The 22,300-nt window shown below is 40.8% G+C and overlaps 3 protein-coding genes across 4 annotated transcripts; 1 reads left to right on the top strand and 2 right to left on the bottom strand.

Annotated features, from left to right (window-relative positions):
* The first annotated feature begins 3,656 nt into the window (after nt 1-3,656).
* Nucleotides 3,657-7,053, top strand: mplkip (M-phase specific PLK1 interacting protein). The gene is made up of 2 exons (XM_017495720.3): nt 3,657-4,606; nt 5,857-7,053. Exons 1-2 carry the CDS (start codon nt 4,274-4,276, stop codon nt 6,058-6,060), a joined length of 537 nt encoding a protein of 178 aa, XP_017351209.1. The 5' UTR covers nt 3,657-4,273; the 3' UTR covers nt 6,061-7,053.
* Nucleotides 7,054-7,236: 183 nt separating this feature from the next.
* On the bottom strand, nt 7,237-17,218 carry ralab (v-ral simian leukemia viral oncogene homolog Ab (ras related)). 2 transcript variants are annotated; one of them, XM_017495718.3, is made up of 5 exons: nt 16,101-17,218; nt 11,813-12,001; nt 10,424-10,632; nt 10,083-10,257; nt 7,237-9,997 (listed from the first exon to the last, which is right to left on the bottom strand). In XM_017495718.3, exons 2-5 carry the CDS (start codon nt 11,924-11,926, stop codon nt 9,878-9,880), a joined length of 618 nt encoding a protein of 205 aa, XP_017351207.1. In that variant the 5' UTR covers nt 11,927-12,001; nt 16,101-17,218; the 3' UTR covers nt 7,237-9,877. The 2 variants fall into 2 exon arrangements, with proteins under 2 accessions (XP_017351207.1, XP_017351208.1); XM_017495719.3 differs by having other exon boundaries at nt 16,510-16,525.
* A 558-nt stretch (nt 17,219-17,776) lies between these two features.
* Nucleotides 17,777-21,996, bottom strand: c20h7orf25 (chromosome 20 C7orf25 homolog). The gene is made up of 2 exons (XM_017495717.3): nt 21,842-21,996; nt 17,777-19,533 (listed from the first exon to the last, which is right to left on the bottom strand). Exon 2 carries the CDS (start codon nt 19,515-19,517, stop codon nt 18,234-18,236), a length of 1,284 nt encoding a protein of 427 aa, XP_017351206.1. The 5' UTR covers nt 19,518-19,533; nt 21,842-21,996; the 3' UTR covers nt 17,777-18,233.
* Between the last annotated feature and the right edge of the window lie 304 nt (nt 21,997-22,300).

Raw genomic sequence — 22,300 nt, 5'->3', positions numbered from 1 at the left:
AAGTCCAGCACAGAGCCGTTTGTGTCCTTGATGATATCATTACTGAACAGTCGCACGATTATTACGCCTTAAGTAAGGAATAAAACACATAGGGGGTGTTCCGTTATAGGAAAATAACTAACGATAGAGTGGTGCGATGAAGCAGAGTCACTGTTACCACCCTGAAGTTCATTATTTTCATAGATCAGCATGCTTTGGGTGTTTTATTGTACTTACACGGCAGGAATTTGTCTTTGTGTTCAGTGCTCATGCTTTCTAATGTCTGAAAACTTCAAAGTTACAGCTTTACCTTTACCCTCTGACTGTTTCAAAGAGCTGCTCACACTGGAGACTCCTTCCAACAATGCTATAAATGTTTTCTTACAGAATCCTTCATTTCATATCGTGAAATATCAGCACTGCATGTTTTAATTTAAGAAATCAATAAAAGTGTGTTCGCAACGAGGAATGACTAATTCTCACTTCAAACTGCCCAAAAGAGAAAAGTGTGAAACACCACAGCGCTGAGTGTGAATAGCATGAGAGCAGCGAAGCATGAAGCCTGGTCACAAGATCTGATTATTTATTAGAGCATGACTGTACCCAGACTCAGGTCTCTGTGCACACACACACACACACACACACACACACACATTGTTTTACTGATGAGACACTGGCTCAAGTTCATTGGAGATTTGTGTTCTATTAAAAAGAAGTGACAAAAGCGTAGTGTGAATAGCAGCGAGCGAGGAACAGAGAGAGAAACACTACTAGATGTTCTGATAAAATGCATAAATTACAGAAAACTTTACGTTTTCAGGATCTGATTTGGGACACGAGTCTCAGACCCGGGTCTCTCATTTACTGACTCGTTAAGCTGCGTTCAAGTCAAACTTCTGAAAAAATTCAGAACGTCCAACCTTTAACTAGGAAAAACCTACACACTGGAATTTCTACATGAAAAGTCCGGACCGTTTTCACACCCGGGTTCGGTATATGAAGTCCCGACAACAGTGTAAAATATAACTTCTTTACATGGGTTTTAGTAGAGTAATCTGGAACATTGGCTACATTCATTCACTGTAGTGATTCACTCGTAAGGAAGTGTTTCATCCTGGTCAAGGTCACGGTTGAGCCGGGGCCTATCCCAGGAACATTGGGCGCGACGTGGGAATACACCCTGGATCATCACACGCCATTTCATTGCAGGGGATCACACAGGCACCTATTCACACCTAGAGACAATTTAGAGTTCAACCCGGAGGAAACCGACACAGACAGCATTGAAACTATTCAAAATGAAGCAATAGTCAATAATCATTTTAATATTTACAGCTAAGAACCAATCAGCACTGAACTGACAGCTTTATACCACTAAATTAAGTGGCTCTGTTATGCTTATGGAGGCATGCTTTGGTTGAACTTGTCTGTGTACAATGAAGGGAAGTTCTTCTGACTAATCACCTTTACCCCATGATGAAATATTTCCATCCTGATGGGGTGTGGTCTCTTCTAGGATGACCCCACCCTCATCCACTGGGCACAAGATCTCACTGAATGGTTTGATTAGGATGGAAATGATGTCTATCATATGCTATGACCTTCAGACTCACCAGATCTCAACCCAACTGGGAGATTTTGAAGTGAGAGTAGGTGTATTTGGTGTCATTCTTGTGTTCTGGTTGTCTGAAATCCAAGGGAAACAGGAAAGAGGTCACTGTGCAGAACATCGATGAGAGTACAGCTTGTCCGTGTTGTCCATTGGTCAGACAATCAGTCCGTGACTTTACTGCTATTTTTTTGTCCCATAAACCCGTGGTCACATCCACAACAAGGCCATGACGAAGCACAAATCCAGACTCAACTGTGTCATGGCTTTGTTTTTGGGTGTACTTACTTTAGCCTTTGTGGCATCGGTCACGGTCGTGATTAAGCCGTTCTCTGTTAATGAGAACTGCTGACCTTCATATGAGTAAGAACGAAATTTAATTGGGTCACTTGGAGAGAGAGTTGCTCACATTGCTGTGAGATTAGAGCAATCTTTTTGGTGTGGGATTTACAAACTACATAAAAACAAATGGAATATGGGTCATCATGGGTATTCAGTACTAGATATGGTAGATTTGGATTGTTGTGATCGGAATTCATGTGGATTCTATGTTTTCCCCTTAGAGAAAAATTCCCAAATAATGCATTGTGTCCTGAATAGGGTGTGGCTTTGAGAATACTAAAAGAACTTATTCACAGTATAAAAAGAAAGGTACACATACAGTATATAAAACTCAAAGCTCCAGGGTCTGGGGTTCTATCATGGCCTCACGTTTCTGTCGGTATGGAGTTTTACGTGTTCTTATCATATCTGTGTGGGTTTCCTCCATGTTCTCCAGTTTCCTCCAACCTCCCAAAAAACGACAGTAGGTGGATTGGCGACTCTAAATTGTGTAATAGTGTGTGTATGAGGCTCTGCAATGGACTAGCATGGTGCTAGCTAGCCTGAAGAGGCTGTAAACAGTAAACAATAAATGGATGATTCCACAGTTGTGTAGCCTTGGTAACTATTTAAAAATGTATGTTATGTTCTTTAAAAGTTTTAAAACATCACTATATGGTATGTGTCTCATTTTCATGAGGTTTCTTGGCCATATTTTGCTCTCAAATAAGTAACAGAGTTTAGTTTAGAACTGAATTAGAAAAAAAAAAGTGGCTAACTAGCATCCATGTGCTAATGACGTGAAGGTGATTTTCGTATGTGATTTTTGTCAATTTGAAGGTAGATAACGACTTCATGAAATGACATCAAGCGCATTTAAGCAAAGGACAACAATATAATTTAGCAGAAAAAATAGCAATGAAGCGTTTGTGAAACGAACGAGTCGACTCTTATTGGGGAGCTGAATCAAATGTTTTAACTCACTGAAAAGAGTCAGAAACGCTGAACAGGCAGCAGCGGCCCCTAGTGGTGAGTGTGTAGTATTACATTAACCTGCACGAACTGCCTTTTTTGTATTTTAGTAAAGTTTTCGTCTTGTTTATAAGTATTATTATTGTCATTATTATTATTTTTTAATATATAAAAGCCTGGTATGTATTTTGCCTAATTAAATCTTGGTGCATGGACGGAATTCAGTTTGATTGCATTGTTTCAGTGAAACACTAAGGTGTGAATGAGTTGAGGTTAGGGTAGGAGTATAGGTGTGGTGGTCCTCTTTAGTCTGTGCCTATGAGCTGTTAATGGGCCTGTTAAAATTCACTGATAGCTTTCTTTAAACAATGAATTTGGATTTTATTTGTGGTACAGAAACTGTCTTGTTCTCAGTTTTCTTAACCGCTGAAACATTTCTCATTTAGTTATTTATTGCTTGCATTAAAAGCAAACTATCATTCTTTTCATTTGATATCAAAGTTAGATTATAGAGATCGATGAAGGTAAATTTGTTTGTTATTTAAGTGCTTTTATTGACTGTTGACCTTTTCTCGAACATTTAGTTGGTTGGCTTAATCTGTCAGATGTTCAATAAAATATTAAATATAAATACAGGAACAGTTTTAACGTTACAGAGTAATCTGTTGGTGCATGGTTTTAAAAAAAAATCCCCAGTTACATGATAGAGTTGGACAATCTGAATGTAAAGCAACTCCTCCATTACCCACAATGCCGCGCGTTTTCCTTGTGGTCTTTTAAACAGCGGAAGTGCCGCGCGAGCTGCGTAGATGATTTGCGTTTGTTTGTGCGTTCACGACAGGAATCTGGACTGAAGGACAGCTTCGTATGGAAAACAGCATGGAAATTTCATTCTAGAAATGTACATTTAATATTATGCGGAGCCACTGGGATCGCTTGAAGAGTTAAATAATCGCCGAAACGAACAAACAAACAAACAAAACAATTTAAGAAGCGGATTACGGCGGTTGATGTGCGGAACTGATTTGCACTTGGGTTGTGTTTAGGTCGGATTCTTTTTTAAGTTGTACTCTTCGTAGAGTTCGCGACAAACCCGGAAGTCTGAAAAGGGCTAATTAGGAAGCAAGTTAAAATATATTAAATACTAAATTTGAGTCCGAAACGAGTATTTCATTCAGAACTTAATTTAAGAACATTTTAGAAAAGAGTCCTGAGTAAAGAAATTTACGATTTACCGTCGCAGATAGATCAGCTAATTTCAACTTCCTGTTCCGGGTCAGTGCAGCTCGGGTATTTTGGTTTCTATGCTAAAACAGCGTGTGATTATTTACCGGGTTTGTGAAGCTATCTGATAAACCTTTTCTGAAATTTGAAGCTGTTCCGATAGCCAAAATGCAGCGACAACATTTCCGACCTCCGCATCCAGCAGCTGGGCCGAGAGGCGGAGGATTTCGGACCCCTCCGCACGCTTTGGACAGGCCAGGGGGTGGCAGGTTTCCCTCGCCGCCCTGGGCTTTCCCAAACGGGCCGTATGGACCCAGATTCGGGTCGTACGGCGGCTCTCCGGGGACACACACCCAGTCCAGACAGTTTAGCGGTAATAGAGGCGGTGGTAGCGGGATGTATGACTGCAAATCCGCGGGACAAACACCGCGCAGATCGAACGGTAGTCCTACTTACAGACACTCGCCTTATCAGAGTCCCGGAGCACACAGCGGATATCAGGTAGAGACCCAGAGCCTCACAAAGGCCAGTATACACTCACACCGAGAAAAGGGTACTCAACTGTACCTTCTGGCCTGGGTACTCTTAAGGGTACACCTCTGGCACTTTTTATTCTGTGTATATATTTATGACATCAGATTATGGACTGAGTGAAGGTAGAATAATTTAAAGTAAATAATTTGACCTATTATATATTTTAATTCGTGTTTAGAGTAATATACATCAGTACTACACCAGTTTCTGATAAATGAAGAAAAATCGGTTATGGTCTCCTAATTTTTACTGAGCGTTTGGTTTACAGAATAGCGCTTTTTTTTTTTTTAAAGAGCCCCACCCACCCTTAAAGTTTACTTTCATATTTCTTTAAAAATGACAGTGAATCGACTCCGTATTTAAGGAACACACAGTACAAGAAGCGCTTATTTAATAATCATTATTATTCCTTGTACACTACCGGTCAAAAGCTTAAGACACACATTCTTTATTTTTCTACACTTTAGAATAATAGTCATCAAAACTCTGGAGTAACACTATGTAACGGACTAGTAAAACTATGGGAATTATGTTGTAATAAAAAAAAAAAAACCCCACAAATAATTAAATGTTAGAATCGTCAACATAGACACCTTTTTTTGTGTAGAATTTCCAGAAATGTATTTGTGGCGTTTTCTCGACCGATTTCTTGAGGGATTTCCCCGAGATGCTTTTTAAACAGTATTACAGGAGTTCACACCGACGCCGGATTCTTATCGGCCGCTTTTCGGAATATTTCTCCGAGTCGTCCGTTTAAAAACTATTTTTATTGTAAATAAAATGTCAGTTTTCTAACGGAAGAAATGAACGCGTCGGCACGCTTGTATTTTTTTTGTCTACGACACCGGTTTCACGCGTTTAATCACACACCTTCAGATCAAAAGTTTTTTTTAACATCACGAGAAACATCTCAGTCGAGTGTCCACAAACTTTTGACTGGTAGTGTGGGTTTCTTCGGCCTCGCGTCAAAAACGCCACAGTGAATTGGCTTCATTTTAAACGACACACGAGTGTAGCTGTTTGTTAAATAAATCAAACTTGTTTTTATTAACTCTTAGTAACTCAGAGTTGAGCCAGAATCAAACCAGCATAAGTACATATAATAATTATCCGTATAAAATGTGCTCGATCATTTCCAACACCATAATGTGCCGCAGGCGCAGTAGATTTCTCTCTTGTCGTATTTTCACACGAAAAATTTAAATTGTCTCCTAAAGGGTTCTCCACGGACATCCACGCCGTACGGCAGGGAGAGAGGCGCGAACGATATGGATAAGTATTACAAAGCGTCCATGCTTCAGGACCCGTGGGCTAACCTCCAGCCCGTTTCAGTGACCCAGACCCAGTCCAAATGCAGCTCCCAGCAGGCCACACACACAGGCAGGACAGGGAGGTACTACTACAAAAACTCAACCGCTTAAAACAGACTTTTTTCTTTTTCTTTTTCTTCTCCTTTTATTTTTTGTAATTATATTTTGTCGGCCAACTCTGCAGTTGCTCAGAGTTTGGACACAAAAACCCTTGGACTTGGACACACCAGCAGCAATAACACCTCCAATGCTCACTGTTTACAGCATTTTCTTTTAGATTTTATATTCTGGATATGTATATCCAAATATTTTTAATATTCTGGACGTGTTCATTTTGAGTGCAGGATCCGGACAGACGCTCGCTCGCGCACACACACACACACACACAAATACCCCCCCGGATTTAATTAATTTCCCAGTGTAGTGTTTTCACTGCACACTAAATCAGGAAAAAGACTCGCGGTGCAAACTGGATCCCGTCTGAGCTTCCTCATGAGGGAATTATTCTGGATATAACTATTAATAATAATTATTATCCAGGATAAATAAGTCGCAGCAGTTATGAGTGACGCCTAGCTGGAGTTGCTGATTGACATATTGCTGTACGTGTGTGTAAACAGCATTAAGAGGTTTAATCTACCTCTGACCCCGTGCTGTTAAACTCCACCAGCAGAACTTTTTCTAAGCATTTTATTCTAATTTTGTACATTCTGTAAAATATTTCAATTTGTCTTTCATTTTATTTCAGACCTGTCATTTGTTTTGTTTTATTAAAAAGAAAGATGTACAGTTTTTTTTTAAACATTCTCAGGATTTTCTAAATGCATAAGTACCTCAATCGATCGAGTTACTCCTAACTTTGCTTTGAAAATCAGTTGATTTGAAGAAAAGAAGAAAGAAGTTTATTGGGGGGGGGGGACTGTATTGAACCCTTTTGTTGGATGTTTCCCTCTGAAATGATTTACTGAATAGGTAAACATGGAGGTGTCTATCTTCTTGTCTATCGTCTCATTAAGTTTTATCTTTAAATGTTTTTTTTTTTGTGAGACGTGATTTCCTTCTGTAATTTCTTTCACCAGTCAAATATAATCCATTAATATTTCAGTAATGTAAATGTCTGAGTCTTTGTTAAACTGCAGCATTAGTACCAGATCTGTCATAGATAATTAATCAACACCCAAACAATCCACAATCCAACTTGTTAATAATAATAATAACAATAATAATAATAACTAACACTGAGCGGAATATTCAAACTACACAAGAATGACACCAGCGACAACACTGTAATAAAATCTCTTGTATTTCATTATTTTGACTCTGGGTTTGACAGATGCGTTAATTAACAATTATTTTGAGAACAAAAAAAAGTACCCCAGGGCTTCAGCAGAGCACGTTGTGTTTCGGCGTCATGACCCCATGTAGCGGTAATCACAGGGCGAAGTTGGTTATTACGCTAGAAAACGTTCAATCCGCGGGTTACAGGAACAATACACGCGCGCGTGCCATCGTGGCTGGCGATACAGGACCGTTAATGAATTGCAGTTAGCAGGAAACGACCGTTCAAATCATTCAAATGAAGACAGCATTACAACGGACCCACATGACATACGTAGCTATATATATAGATATAGATATATAGATATAGATTAGAAGTTCATTCAAATCCAGATCAGTCTGTTGAGGTCATGAAATGAGGATGTTTTGAGGTCTTTCTTTCTAATTCATTAGAAGCTCATCTGATGCAGCTTTGAAAGTCTGCACACAATAATTATGGAACCGGAGAAAAGAAACAGCTTTTTCCCCCCATTGCATAAATAAAAGAAGACGACCAAAAAAACAAAAAAAAACCATCAAGTACACTTTAAAGAATAAGATTTGGTTAAAGCGGCTAATGATGAGAGTGAATGATTAAAAATATCAGTCGGTACGTGTTTACTCTTTTAGCTAGCGTCGGTATTATGTACATTTCTGTAAGTCACGTCACACTGATGTTAGTTTCCAAATTTTTTAAAGGTTTCCAACAGAATATTGCATACTACAGAAGTATCTCTTTTTTTTTTGTACGTGAGTGAAGAAAGTAACGTTACATAAAAACACCACTTTTCAGATAAAAGAACAACGGACGCTTTCAGGCGTTATCTAGACGGACAGACGGAGTCTCCGGAAGAACCGTGAAGACGCTCGGTAAAACTCGCCAGATAATTTCCTCATGAAACTGCACAAATTCTACCGGGGACTGCTGTCGCATTTTTCAAACGTCACATGGAATATCGACTTTTAGTTGATTACTTTAGTAGATTTTTTTTTATGTAGGAATGTGTTATTTTTGAAGGGAACTTTGCTTTACAGCATTTCTTTGCATGTGCCTCAGATTGCGCACACATATATATAATAACTTATGAATAAATTGGCATTGGCCTAGTGTAGGGACAGATATTCTGTTTGTTTTTCAGTCGTTGAGGTTCGGATTAAAACGATTCGGTCAAACGGACCAATAGCGCTTAATAGCGTTGATCAGGCTTGCTTGCGATCTCCACCACTAACCCCTTTGAGACCCAGCAAGTGTGTACTGTTTCCAGAGGATCTATTTCATTGAATGAAGTTTTATGTACAGTACGTATGTAGTGTTAAGGTTGTTAACCTCGTTCAGTGATCTGAGGTAAGTACGCTTTTGAAAAGCTCGGCTCTGGACGCGGCGATGTGGCGATCCACGACTGTCCAATCTAGCGTGTGCGAGCGAGGAGAAACTTGTAATAGGTGATCTGCCTGAAACGTTCATTTGTGTCACATCTTAAAGTTCCTTTTAGTGGTTTAGTGATTTCTTAAGCCAAGGCACTCGTTTTAGTTGGCTGATCTTTATCGAGTTCGCACGTCACCTGTAACCTTGACCTCGTGACGGCTCGAACTTGCGTTTGGAGAATAGGTTTTCCAGCTAGAAAGCTTCCGGCCTTTTTAAAAGCTTAGGTATAGAGCATCCTCCTTACGTTTCTCTAAAGCGCACGCAGAACCCAAACCCGTGCAGCAGACTAAGGCTGTGTTCACACTTGGCTTTTTTTCCCCGAATAGCGTCCTTCCTGTTCGTCATACAGAGACGTTAAGTATGCGTTCGAGACCTCGAGGCCTGGTTTCTGGCTAGCTGGGATTTTAGCCGTAAAGAAATTCTAGTGTATTACCTAAAGAAATAAGTGGTTAAATACAGGATCTGTATACTTGCTACCTCCTGATGAACTGATTACATTTTGTGAAAATGAAATAGGGTTAGAGAAATAAAGATGAAATAAAGACTAGTGTAACGCTGGTGCTGAGGAAGTTGTTTGATTTTGTTGTAGCTTTGGAGGCGGAGAACTGTGAAATGTACCGGTGAAATCGACACACTGGAAAATTAGAAAGGAAATATTTTCCATTCTATTCTTTACATTCACTCGACAACAAGATTGCTTTTTTTTTTCCCCATCCTCCTGCACTTTATCCTCCTTGAAGTTTAAAAAAAAAAAAAAAAAAAAGCCTCTTTGCGCTTTTATGGAAGATGACCAAGAAACATTGCCTTGCGTCAACTTCCTGTAGGAGTAAATGTTAAGTGTGTGCTGACGTTAGGGAAAAAATGCCAAGTGTGAAGCGGTAGTACTGGGCCCTTAGTGTGCTTGAAAAACCACACACACACACGCGCGCGCACACACAAAAACACATTAGTGTCATATGACTCGACCTATGTACATTTAAATAATGAAAAGTAATAGCTTCGTATCAGTCTCATGATCATCAAGACTTGTTCCAAGTACACGTGCACATACCTGATTTTCTGTCCCTTGTTACCCTTCAAAAAAAGAAGTCAAATTAAACAAGCTGTAATTAGACAAGACATTTGAAAATGGTAGGAAGTGACATCACAGCGCAAAAAAAACTAAACCAAACAAACACTCAGTCATTATAAAATACAACATCTCTCCCGAATCCTCTTCATAAAGCTCTTCCTGGTGTTTTTCCCGTTCTCCTTGCCCTCCTCCATTTTCCTGGCGCGGATTCCTCGCATGAGGTCGAAAAACACCTGAAAGGAAGCGTTAACAGACGATTAATAGCCGGACGGGATCTACGGCGCGACGTGGACGACGAGCGAAAAGAGATCTGCGGACCTTGTCCACGTTGGCCCGGGTTTTGGCGGACGTCTCTACGTAGCTGACGCCCCACTGGTCGGCTCGGGCTTTGGCTTCCTCCGCTCCCACCTGCCTCCGGTCCTCCAGGTCCGACTTATTTCCGACCAGCAGGAAGGGCACGTTCTCGTCCTCCTTCACTCGGAGGATCTGCTCTCTACAACACGGACACACTGATATTCATTACGCAATACTGATTAGTCACAAAAAGGATCGTTCGATCATAAAAGCATTACGTGGCCTGATAGAAGAAGAAAAGAAAAAAGAGAGAGACCAAGCGAATTTATCATAACGGTTTCTAAACTCCGAGGTAGTTTTCTAACCGGAAGTCAGCAGTGGCGGCGAAAGACTCCGATTCGGTGATGGAGAACACGCAGAGGAAGCCCTCTCCGCTGCGGAAGTAGTTATCCCGAATGGCAGCGTAGTCTTCCTGCCCTGCCGTGTCCAGAATATCGATCTGCACCTCCTCTCCATCCAGCACCACTTTCTTCCTGTAGCTGTCAGCTTTAGTGGGCTCGTAGTCTTCCACAAACTGAGAGAGAGACAGAACCACACACCGTGAGCAAACTAGCAAAACAATTCACTTCTATTTCAGAAAAAAATAAGAGAAATGTTCGACAGCTAAAAGTATGTGCACCCGGTGGAAAAACTATTTTTATGCTAGATTTTGGGGCGTGGCCGCGTGGATTTGTGTTCGTGTTGGGATGTCGAGGAGGCTCCAGTTCATCCCAAAGGTGTTCAGTGGGGTTGAGGTCAGCGCTCTGTGCAGGACACTCGAGTTCTTCCACCTACTTCGAACCTTAAACGCACCGTGTCTTCACGGAGCTCGCTTCGGTGGAAGTGTTGGCTCGACGGTTAAGACTCTCGATTACCGATCAGAAGGTCGAGGGTTCAAGCCCCAGCACTGCCAAGCTGCCACTGTTGAGCAATTCCCTCAACCCTCTCTGCTCCAGGGGGACCGCACCATAGCTGACCTTGCGCTCTGACCCTAACAAACTGGGATATGCAAAGTAAAGAATTTCACTGTGCTGTAATCTATACGTGACAAATAAAGGCTTCTTCTTGTGCACAGGGTCAGTTTCCTGCTGGAACAGGTTTGTTCCTCTTAATTCCGGTGAAGGGAAACTGTAACGCTCCAGCACACAAAGACATTCTGTACAATTGTGCGCTTCCAACTTTGTGGTAACAGTTTGGGGGAAGAACCACATATGCATGCGGGTGTGATGTTCAGATGTCGACATGGTCATAACTTCTTGGGTCCCTCCCCCCTTTAAACTTTCCATAGTGCTTTCCAGGTGCTTGGACCCCTAAATATAATAACTTGTATATATAAAACTTAATGGCAATGACGATGGTGGACTTTGATTTCCACCACTGTAACAAAACAAAAATATCTCGGCTATGCTTCACAGATTTAAAGAACTTCACGTAATTGTCCTAAACCCCACAAAACTTGAGATGATTCGTGACATCATGACGCGACTGTATTTGACTAGATTAATGAAAAATCCTTTTATATATAGCGACTCACTTTATACAGTGAGTAAGGTTGTTTATTTTTTTAACTCGCTGTTCATTTCACTTTTTACGCTTTATTGCCAAGACGCGCTAATTCAAAAACATCTGCGGTGACAATCCAGCGCGTTTGGATTATCTTTAGCAATTATTGGACGGTTAAACGACGCCACGCGTCTTCCGGACCGAAGTCCTACCTCGTCGTACATGAACTGGAGCGTGAGCGCGGATTTGCCCACTCCGCCGCTGCCCACCATTATCACTTTGTGGAGGGCCAGAGAGTTCGGCGCTTTGGGTTTATTAGCCGTCATTTTTCCAAAAAACGAGCCAATGGAGGTAGTCAGGAGGCGGGGTTTACTCAGCTTACTCAGCCTAGCGAAGGAGATCTGAGGAAAGAAAGAAAAACACCAGTTTACTAGTGCACTGGGACGGTCACAGCCGTTACAATGCATTGTGGGAACGCCATGACGTGCCGCTCCCGATGTGTCAGGCACTAAACAATAGCACTTCTTATTCACTTGCCGACTCTGACATCATGCAGTAAAACCGAGACACGTGGCAGATCCGGGAGGAAAACACTGCACTCGTTAACGCTAATGGATGATAATGAAAGAAAACCCTAGGCACTAGTGTTGTGTTATTTATTTTATTTTTGATTACCGTCTTCATATAAACACAGGATATTCTTTCACTCTAGAATTTATGTCGTGGGGTTAAAATGCTTTAAATTATATATAAAAAAAACGACTTCAGATTTTTAGTTAATTTTTAATGATATAAAAACTCTACACATATTTTCAATACCGTGTTAAACTGTTAACTGTTAAATAAAAGCAAAAAAGGAAAAGTTGACAAAAGGAGATAAAAAAAAAAATGATACGATTATATTCGAAAAAAGGTTGACTATTTTGAAAATAATAAATAAAAGCACATACTTCCAGAGTTGGTATTTTAAACACAAATGTTAAAAATATTTTTCAATGTAATGGAAAATATTAAATCATTTAAAAATGAATTATAATACATTTTTTTATCTCTAATTTGTCCCCCCCCATTTGACTCACCCTTGTATTGTCATGCACTACATTACAGTCCATATGTACTAGTCATTTTAAATAAATAAATAAATAAATAGAAAATTATGAGCAATGACGTGACTGCCCAAAATTCTACAGAAAAATTGCAATTAACGCCACAAAGTGCATAATTACAGCTGCATACACATCAACTGCAGCGTCCTGTACAGATAGTGTCACAATTTATAAATACCCCCTTATTATTGTCGTCGTTACGCCACAACAACTTCTTGCATATTTCTTTCACTGATCCACAGCAGGGCAGATAAACACACCCTTCAGGACCAAAATCACAGACTGAAAACTTTAGAGACTCAAACACGCCAAGGTCAGAGGACACGCTCCAGAGCGGGCGAAGGCGGCTTGTCTAAACATTAAACCCAGCACGCTGTCTATATGCAAAACACACGCGTGACAGAGTCGCAGAAGAGTGACCGTAACCGTTTAAACATGCTGTCGTGGTTTATTTACCTGCAGCCGTTACGTTTCGTCTCGTCTCGTTTAGACGTGTGTGGCTGGATTATTGGCGCAAACCTGCTGTCGAGTTCATATTTAATAAAATGTGCTCGATATTCATGAGCCAGTGCTTTGAGAAACATTTCCCAATTCCCCAAAATACTCCATCTGCCTTCGGGGGTAAAAATAAATAAATAAATAAAACAAGATAATTAGGGATGATGTTTATTCCAGCTGTTCCATCGCTCGTCATTCTATCCAGCTGCCGGATGCTGGTTATGGGTGTTGTGAAAGGTAAATCCACCCGGAAAACTTGTGTCTGTTTCATTAGAAGGTTCCGTTTGAGTGTTTTTGAAAATTCAGCAGCTCAACCTGCACGTCTCCGGTGTTTTGCAGCGTCTGCAGAAACTATTTCCCGTTCCCGAACAGCTGAAATTCTGTACTTTGAGTTCTCGATCCCGGCATCACGCCGATGTGGCGCCGGATACTGTAATCAACACAAGGTAACCGGAGGAGAACTAAAACACAACTCAATAGTTATAATACTTCCTGAACCACATCCTTTCAGTTCCTGAATTTACATCTCGACTGAACGGCGTCCGAAACGCCAACCAGCTGATCTCACCTTTCGTTTCGAGCCAGAAGACACGCACTAAAAATTCACGATATGACCGCACGTACAACCCAGTCTCACGTTGTCATATTTAGAGTCTGAATGCTGCATTGGCCAAACAAAGAAAAAAAAATAAGTTTGATTGATTTGATTAGAAAAGGGTTAGACTTGCTTAGAGGAACTTTAAGGAGCTTGTACTTTAAATGTAGGCACACGTGCTTTCTGCCCTCTTCCACATACATGAGCTCACAGCGATTGGCTAGTGTCACTATGATTGACAGTGGGGATAGACTAATGCCCCTCCCACTCTGACAGCACGGCTGAATTTTGCCCTGCCACGACGCATCTGAGGACACCGATGATTCAATTTCCTTTGGCATTTATTTATTTTATTTTATTTAACAGGCAGGACCAATATCCTTATTGACATGTCATAAAATTGCTAGCTTCATGCAGGATCATACGCTAGCTAGTGGAGTAAAAAACAAAAAAACCCGTTAAACACTTAAACCGTATATAGAACGTCAAATAATGTTAAAAATACTAACGCTAACGTAAGTAATTATTTGAGAGCTACGATGACGGTAGCTCGTCCGCCGTCCCCCCCCCCCCTCTCTTTCTCCGTGCTGAGGGGAACGTAGTGAGCGTCGATGCTCCCTGGTTTTTGCGGTGCGTAATGGAACGATTTTGAGATTGAGAAAGGCCCCTTATAATTCCCCAACTACTGAACTAGGGAGCCGATCGAGACGGACTCCCGGCTTCCTCCCGGCATCGTTGAGATCTCGTGAGGCCCTGGGTTAGTTTTACACATGGAGCGGAGGGGCGGTAATGTAACGTAAATATTACCGGAGTACACCACCGGTCAAAAGTTTGTGGACGCTCGACCGAACGGTTTCTCATGATCGTAAAAATCTTTTGATCTGAAGGTGTACGATTTAAAATGTTCGAAATCGGCGTCGGTGACAAAAAATATAATTGTGCCGACGTGTTCGTTTCTGTCATCGGACTAAAACTAACATTTTATTCCCCCCCCCAAAAAAAACACTAATTTTTTTTAAAAACGGACGACTCGGAGCTAAATATTCCGAGAAGCATCCGATACATGTCCGGCGTCGGTGTGAACTCCTTTCATACGGTTTAAAAAGCATCTCAGGGAAACTTCAAGAAATCGCTCAAGAAAACGCCAAGAATACATTTCTGGAAATTCCGCACGTTCCGTTTGTGTTACTCCGAGGTTCTGATGACTATTATTATTATTCTAAAACGTAGGAAAATAAATAAATAAAGATCGAGTGTGTCTAAACTTCTGACTGGTAGTGTATTGTCTGTAAGTCTGGGATCTTAGTCCTGTCCGAATCGGTCATGTCAGTAATTCGTCATGTCAGTAATTCGTCACTGTAAAGACACTTCAGGAAACTAAACCCCCCGCCTAAAACGAGAACAATATAAGACATGTCGGAGGATTTCGGATAAGTTATCGAGTCCTCATCGCAGGTGTGAGCCTCGGCACGTGTGTTAATCATCTGGGTAACATACAAAAGCACTTGTGTGTGCAGATCAGACAATCATTACAGACATCCAACAATACTTAAAAGACTTCCTCATGCATCCAGAATGTAGTAAGGCCTGGAGTGTAAATGATGACCCAGACTGATGCTAGAAATAAAGGAAACCATCAGAGTCCTGTGTAGAAAAGTCCTACAACTGGGTTTCTGTGACCCTGAATCAAATCTGAGATCACAGCATGTATAAAATGGCGTCAGACAAACCAAACAGCAAGTGATGATATTATTATAACAGCTTGTGTGTACAGTTCGGCTCGGAATGAAGAGTGTGTGTGTGTGTGTGTGTGTCTTGGGTGTGGTGCTGATATTGTATTGTATTGTATGCACTGCTTTTCTGGTCTAAACCTAAAGCTCATGACACACAGGACTGTTTTTACAGTATATTTATATTCAGCTACAGAAGCAACCTAAAGGAAATTCCTTCCTAAAAACGGAAGCATTCTGTTTATTATGTTTCGCTGTGTTTACCAGACCATCAGCTAACTATTAGCTTATTAGCACTGGCGCATTGAAAACAGGACGCTAAACGCACGAACTGTACCACAATAACCACCGTATTACTGCTCTACACGGCTAGTCGGTTAGTTATCACGTATACAAGGCATAAATTAACTTACACGCACCCAAATATAAAGTTTAAATCCATCTGAATACACTAAAACTAAATTAAGATAGCTAGCAAATGCAGTTAGTGGGGTTTTATATTGTTTTGTTTTTTTTGTCGTGTACGAGGAAAAAGTAAATAGTTAGTTAGCACCAGCGTTAGCTTACATACCGAGCGTCACGCGCTGATGGTGTCGGGTCAGAACCGCAGCTCGTGCCGGTAATTTTCTTCTTTATCACCAGAAAAGAAAAGATGACTCAGTAAAGTCCAGAGCTGCTTACTCACATCGTTTAGTGTTTCATTTCTCACCAAAACCCGCCCCTGTTCGTACCAGGCGCTAACACGGTAAATAAACGTGTTTTTAAAATAACGCCAAAGTAACCGCCGAGTCCTAACGATTCTCGTATAAACTTAGCTCGAGGGCTGAATATGCCAAGTACATACTAAATACAACCGTGTAAATAATATTTACAGAAAACGTATACACGATCTAGAACGTGTACACATATTCCAAAGGATAATATTTACTGATTTTCCTGCCCCTTCGCTTAGAGACAAGTTTGACATCTTTGTTTTGTACCTTCTTGCGTGACGTACAGGACTGCGAGTCGATTCGGGGTGGAGGGAGTCGATTCTAGAATTTTGGAATCGATTCAGCCCAAAGTGAGTCGAATGGTAAGTCTCGCTGGTAAGCATAATGTAAATACGTATATCATAAATAGGAGCAGTGTGCTCGTATTTTCTTTGGAAACATACAATGTAAACACGTACGACATAAAAAAATAAATAAATATATAAAAGAAATAAACGCACATCATATGTACAAAAGTGACAAATTCCAAAGCGGTCAGATTTATCAAAAGATAGATCTATCAGGCAGTGTCATGCATAATGACGTCAATAACAACATCAACAGCGCATTAGGTGCATCATAATTGATATTACAAAACATTTCCTCTTGAACCGTGCATCGATTCTAAGACTATTGAATCCGAATCGGAGTCGACTCCAACATACATGCATTCAGACCCAGTGACGTCACAAGCGCTGCACACGTAGATGCTTCCTCTAGGACACTATGATGTGTAATTTTCTTTTAAACTTGGGTAATACCCTCTTTCTTTCTTTAAGTTACTGTCTAATTCTACTTCTGTTTTGAGCTATGGTCGTGTTTGTGTTTTCTTTAACTATTACTTATATTTCTTAATATCTTATTGTTATGATCTATTTTGGTTGTACCACACTGTAAACTGAATGTTCAAATAAAGCACTAAAAATAAATCCTCTAGGACACTAAAACAGGACTGCAAAATTTTATCCACACATTGTACCTTCTTCATATCTCTTAATACTTGTCTATTGCCCCCCCCCCCCCCCAATCATATTTACTTGTTTATTTTAGTTGATATTTGTTGCACATGCTTTATTAGAGTGTACAAGGACTCGGTTGCTGAGCTCTGATGATGTTTATAGGCATTACACGTTACAGTAAAGGTATAAAGACAAGGACACAGACAGCACTGGTAGTACAAGACCGTCGCTGTGAAGACACAGTGCTGGCGGTGATACAGTCATGATGTTTGCGCTCATGAAAAGATTTTCCAGCGGTCAGTTGTTCTGAGACACGTTGATCTAAGGCATCTGCTGGAGGGAAAGGAGCTCTTACGTAGTGTATAATTTATTTTTAAATGACCTGAACCGTACGTCAAGCAATTCAATGTACAAATATCCCCAATATACTCGCATGATAAAGAGGTAGTGGAATGTTTGTAGGTTTGTGACGAACTCCCCCCCCCACACACACACACTTCTTGTGAATATTTACTTCATTTAAAATAAAACACAGACATCTTTATGGGTGTTTATTTGAACTTTGTGCGGAACAAAACAATACGCATCGTGACTTTGATGATGCATATCCAAGCATACAGATTGCAAAACAAATATTCGAACATAACGTCTCGTTATTTTTTTTCTCAGACAGGATACAAACGTTATATATTCACACCACAGCCGTGTCATTTGGTTCGTCTGCAGTCTTTGCAGGCTGAGATCGAGGCACTGAGTTCAGAAAAAAAAAATCATGCTGTAAGAGATAAAAAAAAATAATAATAAAAAAAAAAATTGAAATGCAGCATACTGTACTGTTGATGCTTTCTGTATTAGCAGCCCAACATGAAAATAAAAAACGCCTCTTGCGAGTGTTTTGAGTATATCGGGCATCATTTAAAGTGCTATTGTATCTTCTGACGCGTACGGTCGTTTGAGTTCGTGTTAGGATGTCTCTCTGTACTTTTGGGTCCATCATATGGGCGTGGCTCTCCATTCTTTGCCTTCCGTCAGCGCTCGAGGTTGATGGATGAACACGCTATAGCGCACACCTTGGTTAGCAGCAGCACGAACAAACCCACTGTTAGCGGTCATAGTAACAGCACGGAGGGTATCGCCTGTACCGAAGATCATAAGCGACCTATGGTTGACCTTGGAGCTGGCTACGAGGCGCTGCGTGCGTTCAGAAGGCTGATCGGGAACTACGGTGAGCCTGGCGAGGAGCTTCTCGGCTCGTTCGCGTTCGCCAGGGCCGCCCAGCGTGTCGAGGATGGTGCGGAAGTCCTGCACGGCCGAGTGGCACGCAAAAAGCTCCTTCCCTTCCATGAAGGCGTCGAGCTTGGGTAGCACCTTGTCCTGGCGCTCCTGAGCGGCCTGCTCGGTCAGCACGTACTCCCTGAAGGTGAAGTGGCAATTCCCGTGACTCAGAGACGACACGTACGTGATGAGCGTGGTGATGTCGAGGTTTACGCGTGCGCACTCGGCTACCTTGACGTCAGTGGGGAACGCCAGGCTCGCTACGACAGTGTCTCGGTCCACACGGGTGTGCATAAGGTGCGCTTCGCCGTCGTCATCCTGTTCGACGTTGTCCTCGAGGTCCTGCTCGTCCTGTGCGAAATCTTCGTCCTCTTCCTCCTCGTCGTCCTCGTCCTCGTCTGACCCGACCACCGAGTTCACGGCGACGATGTCACCTTTAACGGAGATTCCCATCAACTTGAGCGTGTCGGCCATCGGACTGGAGACGCCGTTATAGAAGGCGAAGATGATGTGTGGGTTGCTGTACTGAATGGGCTGCTGGCGACTGGCCTCCAGGTAATCTTCCGCCTGCCGGATCACGCTTTTGTCGCCGTACTGCCCTCGGCCCTGCCATATGTTATGTAACGCCTCCGCTTTGCGCCCGATCGCCTTCACCCACGTGTGCCCTCCGTTTGCCACCACGTCCACCACCAACGTCTGCTTCCGTCCGTCCGGACCCTCGTACGCGAACACGTGCAAAACGCTGATTACCTTCTCGAGGCTCTCGGCCGACTCCACGACGGCTTTCAGGTGCGTCAGGTTGGTGCTCTGCAGGTGAGACTCTTTGATGGCAACTTGTCCGGCTTTCACTTTCTGCAGGAACTTGAGCTCGGCCCGGAGTTTGCTGCACAGCTTGGCACGACCCTCCACTTCCTGGTTCTGGTGGCTGCACAGTAGATCCACTCGCTTCAGCAGGTCGTCGGCTGTTTTGATGCATTCTTGGAGCATCGGGCTGGTGGCCATCGCTGCGACTTTACTCCTAGAACAAGGAGGGGAAACAAAACGAACCAAAAAGAAAATATTAAGGTCATTATTCGCACCACCAGATCTCCGTCAGCATGACTATATACGCATCATATCGATGCATCGTTTTGCAAATGTGACTTTTTTTTTTTATTAGAAAAATTGCAAGTGCAGTGCAAATGAAAATACTGTAGAATCAAGGTTAAAAAAAATCTATAATGTCTTTATAAATAAATAAAAAGTTAAATCCACAGAAGTGGTATAATTAGGGGGCCAAGGACACGAGTGCTTGGAACCCACTTGTTTTCGATATTTTTTGTTCTCTGCTAAAACAGATCAGGATGCTGAATGTGAAGGGTGCTTGGACCCCGCAGATCACTGTGTGCCTATATTTGATTAATACAATTGGTTTAAAAAAAAAAAAAAAAAGTTTTACCTGCTGTCTATGTTTTGTTTTTTTGTAAGTTAAAACATGATGCAAACCAAACGGTATCTTTCTTTTTCGTGTATGAAATATATATTTGTTTTTTGCCTCCAAACACAGTCAACAATAACATTAACCAATGAGAGCTCCATAACCACAATAAGACTTGCCACTAATGTTGGTGCTAGTTTTTTATTTTAAATAACCATTTTTCTTGACAAACCCGACAAGATTCTTGATTTAGACACAACTCGCCATCACTTCCTTTCTTTCTCCATGACGCCTCTTGCCTCAACTCTCCATTACACAACAATAACGTTTCAAGTTAGTTACAAGTTAGTACATATGCATGTATTTATTTTCACACACTTTGTAAACACACTTAAAGCATTCAGAGCATTTTACTATTACTTTAATATTGTTAGAACTTATATTATGAGTGATAATGTTAGATAATAGAAATGTTGACCACGTTTAAAAGAAAAAAAGAAAAAGTGCCTGTGTGATGATAATCGATAAGCGGAAATTTTTATACTTGTGATAGTAAACAGTAAATAAAACACAGCAACGTGTTCTGTTATAGGAAAATAAATCAGCCATAGTTTTATTGTAATTATCTGTAATGTCTTTAAGATAGATTCATTTTATCTCCTTTTTTTGTGAAACACAGAAGCTGATGATGCCATGCACCACAACATTAAATGCAACTCTAAACGGATATATATATATATATATATATATATATATATATATATATATATATATATATATATATATATATACACACACTCTATCATTTAATACATAAAATTTTTTTAGGAATGCACCGAAATGAAAATTCTTGGCCGAAGCCGAATATAATGAAAAACTCGGCCGAAGAACGAACACATTTTTTCCATTTTTTTCCACCGTTGCATAAATTAAATAGTCAAAATGTGCTTTTTACTATTTTGTCTTCCTTTTCAAAGAAAAAGTCAATTACAAAAACTACAATTTCGAAATATTTATTTAACACTGAACGTTTTTTTTTTTTTCATTCCAGCAGGCATAGGTGACCAACAAGGCACAATATAACTTTAAATAAATAAATGGGTAAAATATAAATATTTTGATGTGGTCATCTTTGAGCCCCCCTTGAATAGCCTATGTTAGGCCTATAACTGACTGCTGAAAGAATTTAACACTCTGTAGCCTACAACTAAAAAGTGGATGGACCCACAACAAATGAATAATTATCCTAGACATATGCCTACAGCTTTAACGGCCATTCTTCCATCTTTCTCCAACACTTTAAAATTCTTCCACACTGCCGACATGTTTGCTGCAATTAAAGCGTCTCACTCTGGTTGCTAGGCTACTTGGTCGCGTCATCAATCACGTCATTGTTCGGTCAAATTTTATTGGGTTCTTTTGCCGGACATCCGGTGCATCCCTAAAAATAATGTTAGTGTTGGAAAAATTGCTGTGGTACAAGAGAAATAAAAACACTTCATGGTGTGCTAAGAGAACAATCCAGAGTGCTTCCTCTTCATTACACAACCCATCACTGTTTATTTTCCCAGAGCAGCACGACATGCAGGGTTTTATTCCTTAATTATCATAGCCTTCTTTCTTCCATTGTTGCATTAGTTCCACTCCAGGGCCATGTGTAATTAATTAAGTAATTAAATAAAAATTAAAAAAAACGTTCGAGTTTAAACAGAATGAGTGATTACAGAACAGGCCATTACTGAAAATAACTGTAATAAGACGTCAGTTAGCCACGTGAGCAAAATTCGCTAAATAAAACCTTTACTACCGATTATTTATAAAACGTCACAGTCATAAAGACAGACATTAAATTGTTAGAGTTTGAAGAGAATAATAAACAAAACGATTTATTTCCATATGAAACACTTACAGCAAACAAGTTCGGCACCGCTCCGTAGTTATTAGCGACAGTCGACTTCTTCTACGCTGGTTTAGCAGCCGCTTACGTCGGTGTGATTTCTTCTTCGTCTTCTTTGCTTTGTTAGTGATATTGAGCGTTTACTGCCCCCTGTGTTTGAGAACGGACATTACAACACAACGGAACAGCAACAAAGAGAGTTTTATTTGCAATCGAAAGCAAGTTTTCACACCCTTACTTTATAAAATAACTAGAACATTCGAATATAAAATAGAATATCCGAGTTTATTTTATATTACAGATGTACTTTCCCCCCCCCCCCAGAATGAATGAACTGAATTTTAAAATAAAAAAAAGTGGTCAAAAGTGAACAGTGTGAACATGAGAGTGTTCTGAACCAGTTTATCCTCTCAGGTCAAGTCCAATCATTTTTTTTTCCTACCATAATTATGAGGCCCTTCCGTTAACATA

This window comes from Ictalurus punctatus, chromosome 20, assembly GCF_001660625.3.
Source record: "Ictalurus punctatus breed USDA103 chromosome 20, Coco_2.0, whole genome shotgun sequence".
Classification (NCBI taxonomy): Eukaryota; Metazoa; Chordata; class Actinopteri; order Siluriformes; family Ictaluridae; genus Ictalurus; species Ictalurus punctatus.
The sequence above is the reverse complement of the archived record's forward strand: the minus strand, read 5'-3'. Positions and strand labels throughout refer to the sequence as shown.

What these genes read in the sequence shown, in the direction of transcription:
- mplkip (XM_017495720.3), top strand. Translation starts at nt 4,274, where the DNA reads ATGCAGCGACAACATTTCCGACCTCCGCATCCAGCAGCTGGGCCGAGA. An exon ending in GAGCACACAGCGGATATCAG is followed by an intron (nt 4,607 to 5,856) that starts GTAGAGACCCAG and finishes TGTCTCCTAAAG; the next exon opens with GGTTCTCCACGGACATCCAC.
- ralab (XM_017495718.3), bottom strand. Translation starts at nt 11,926, where the DNA reads ATGACGGCTAATAAACCCAAAGCGCCGAACTCTCTGGCCCTCCACAAA. An exon ending in TCCAGTTCATGTACGACGAG is followed by an intron (nt 10,633 to 11,812) that starts GTAGGACTTCGG and finishes TCTCTCTCTCAG; the next exon opens with TTTGTGGAAGACTACGAGCC. An exon ending in CCCGGGCCAACGTGGACAAG is followed by an intron (nt 9,998 to 10,082) that starts GTCCGCAGATCT and finishes GCTTCCTTTCAG; the next exon opens with GTGTTTTTCGACCTCATGCG.
- c20h7orf25 (XM_017495717.3), bottom strand. Translation starts at nt 19,517, where the DNA reads ATGGCCACCAGCCCGATGCTCCAAGAATGCATCAAAACAGCCGACGAC.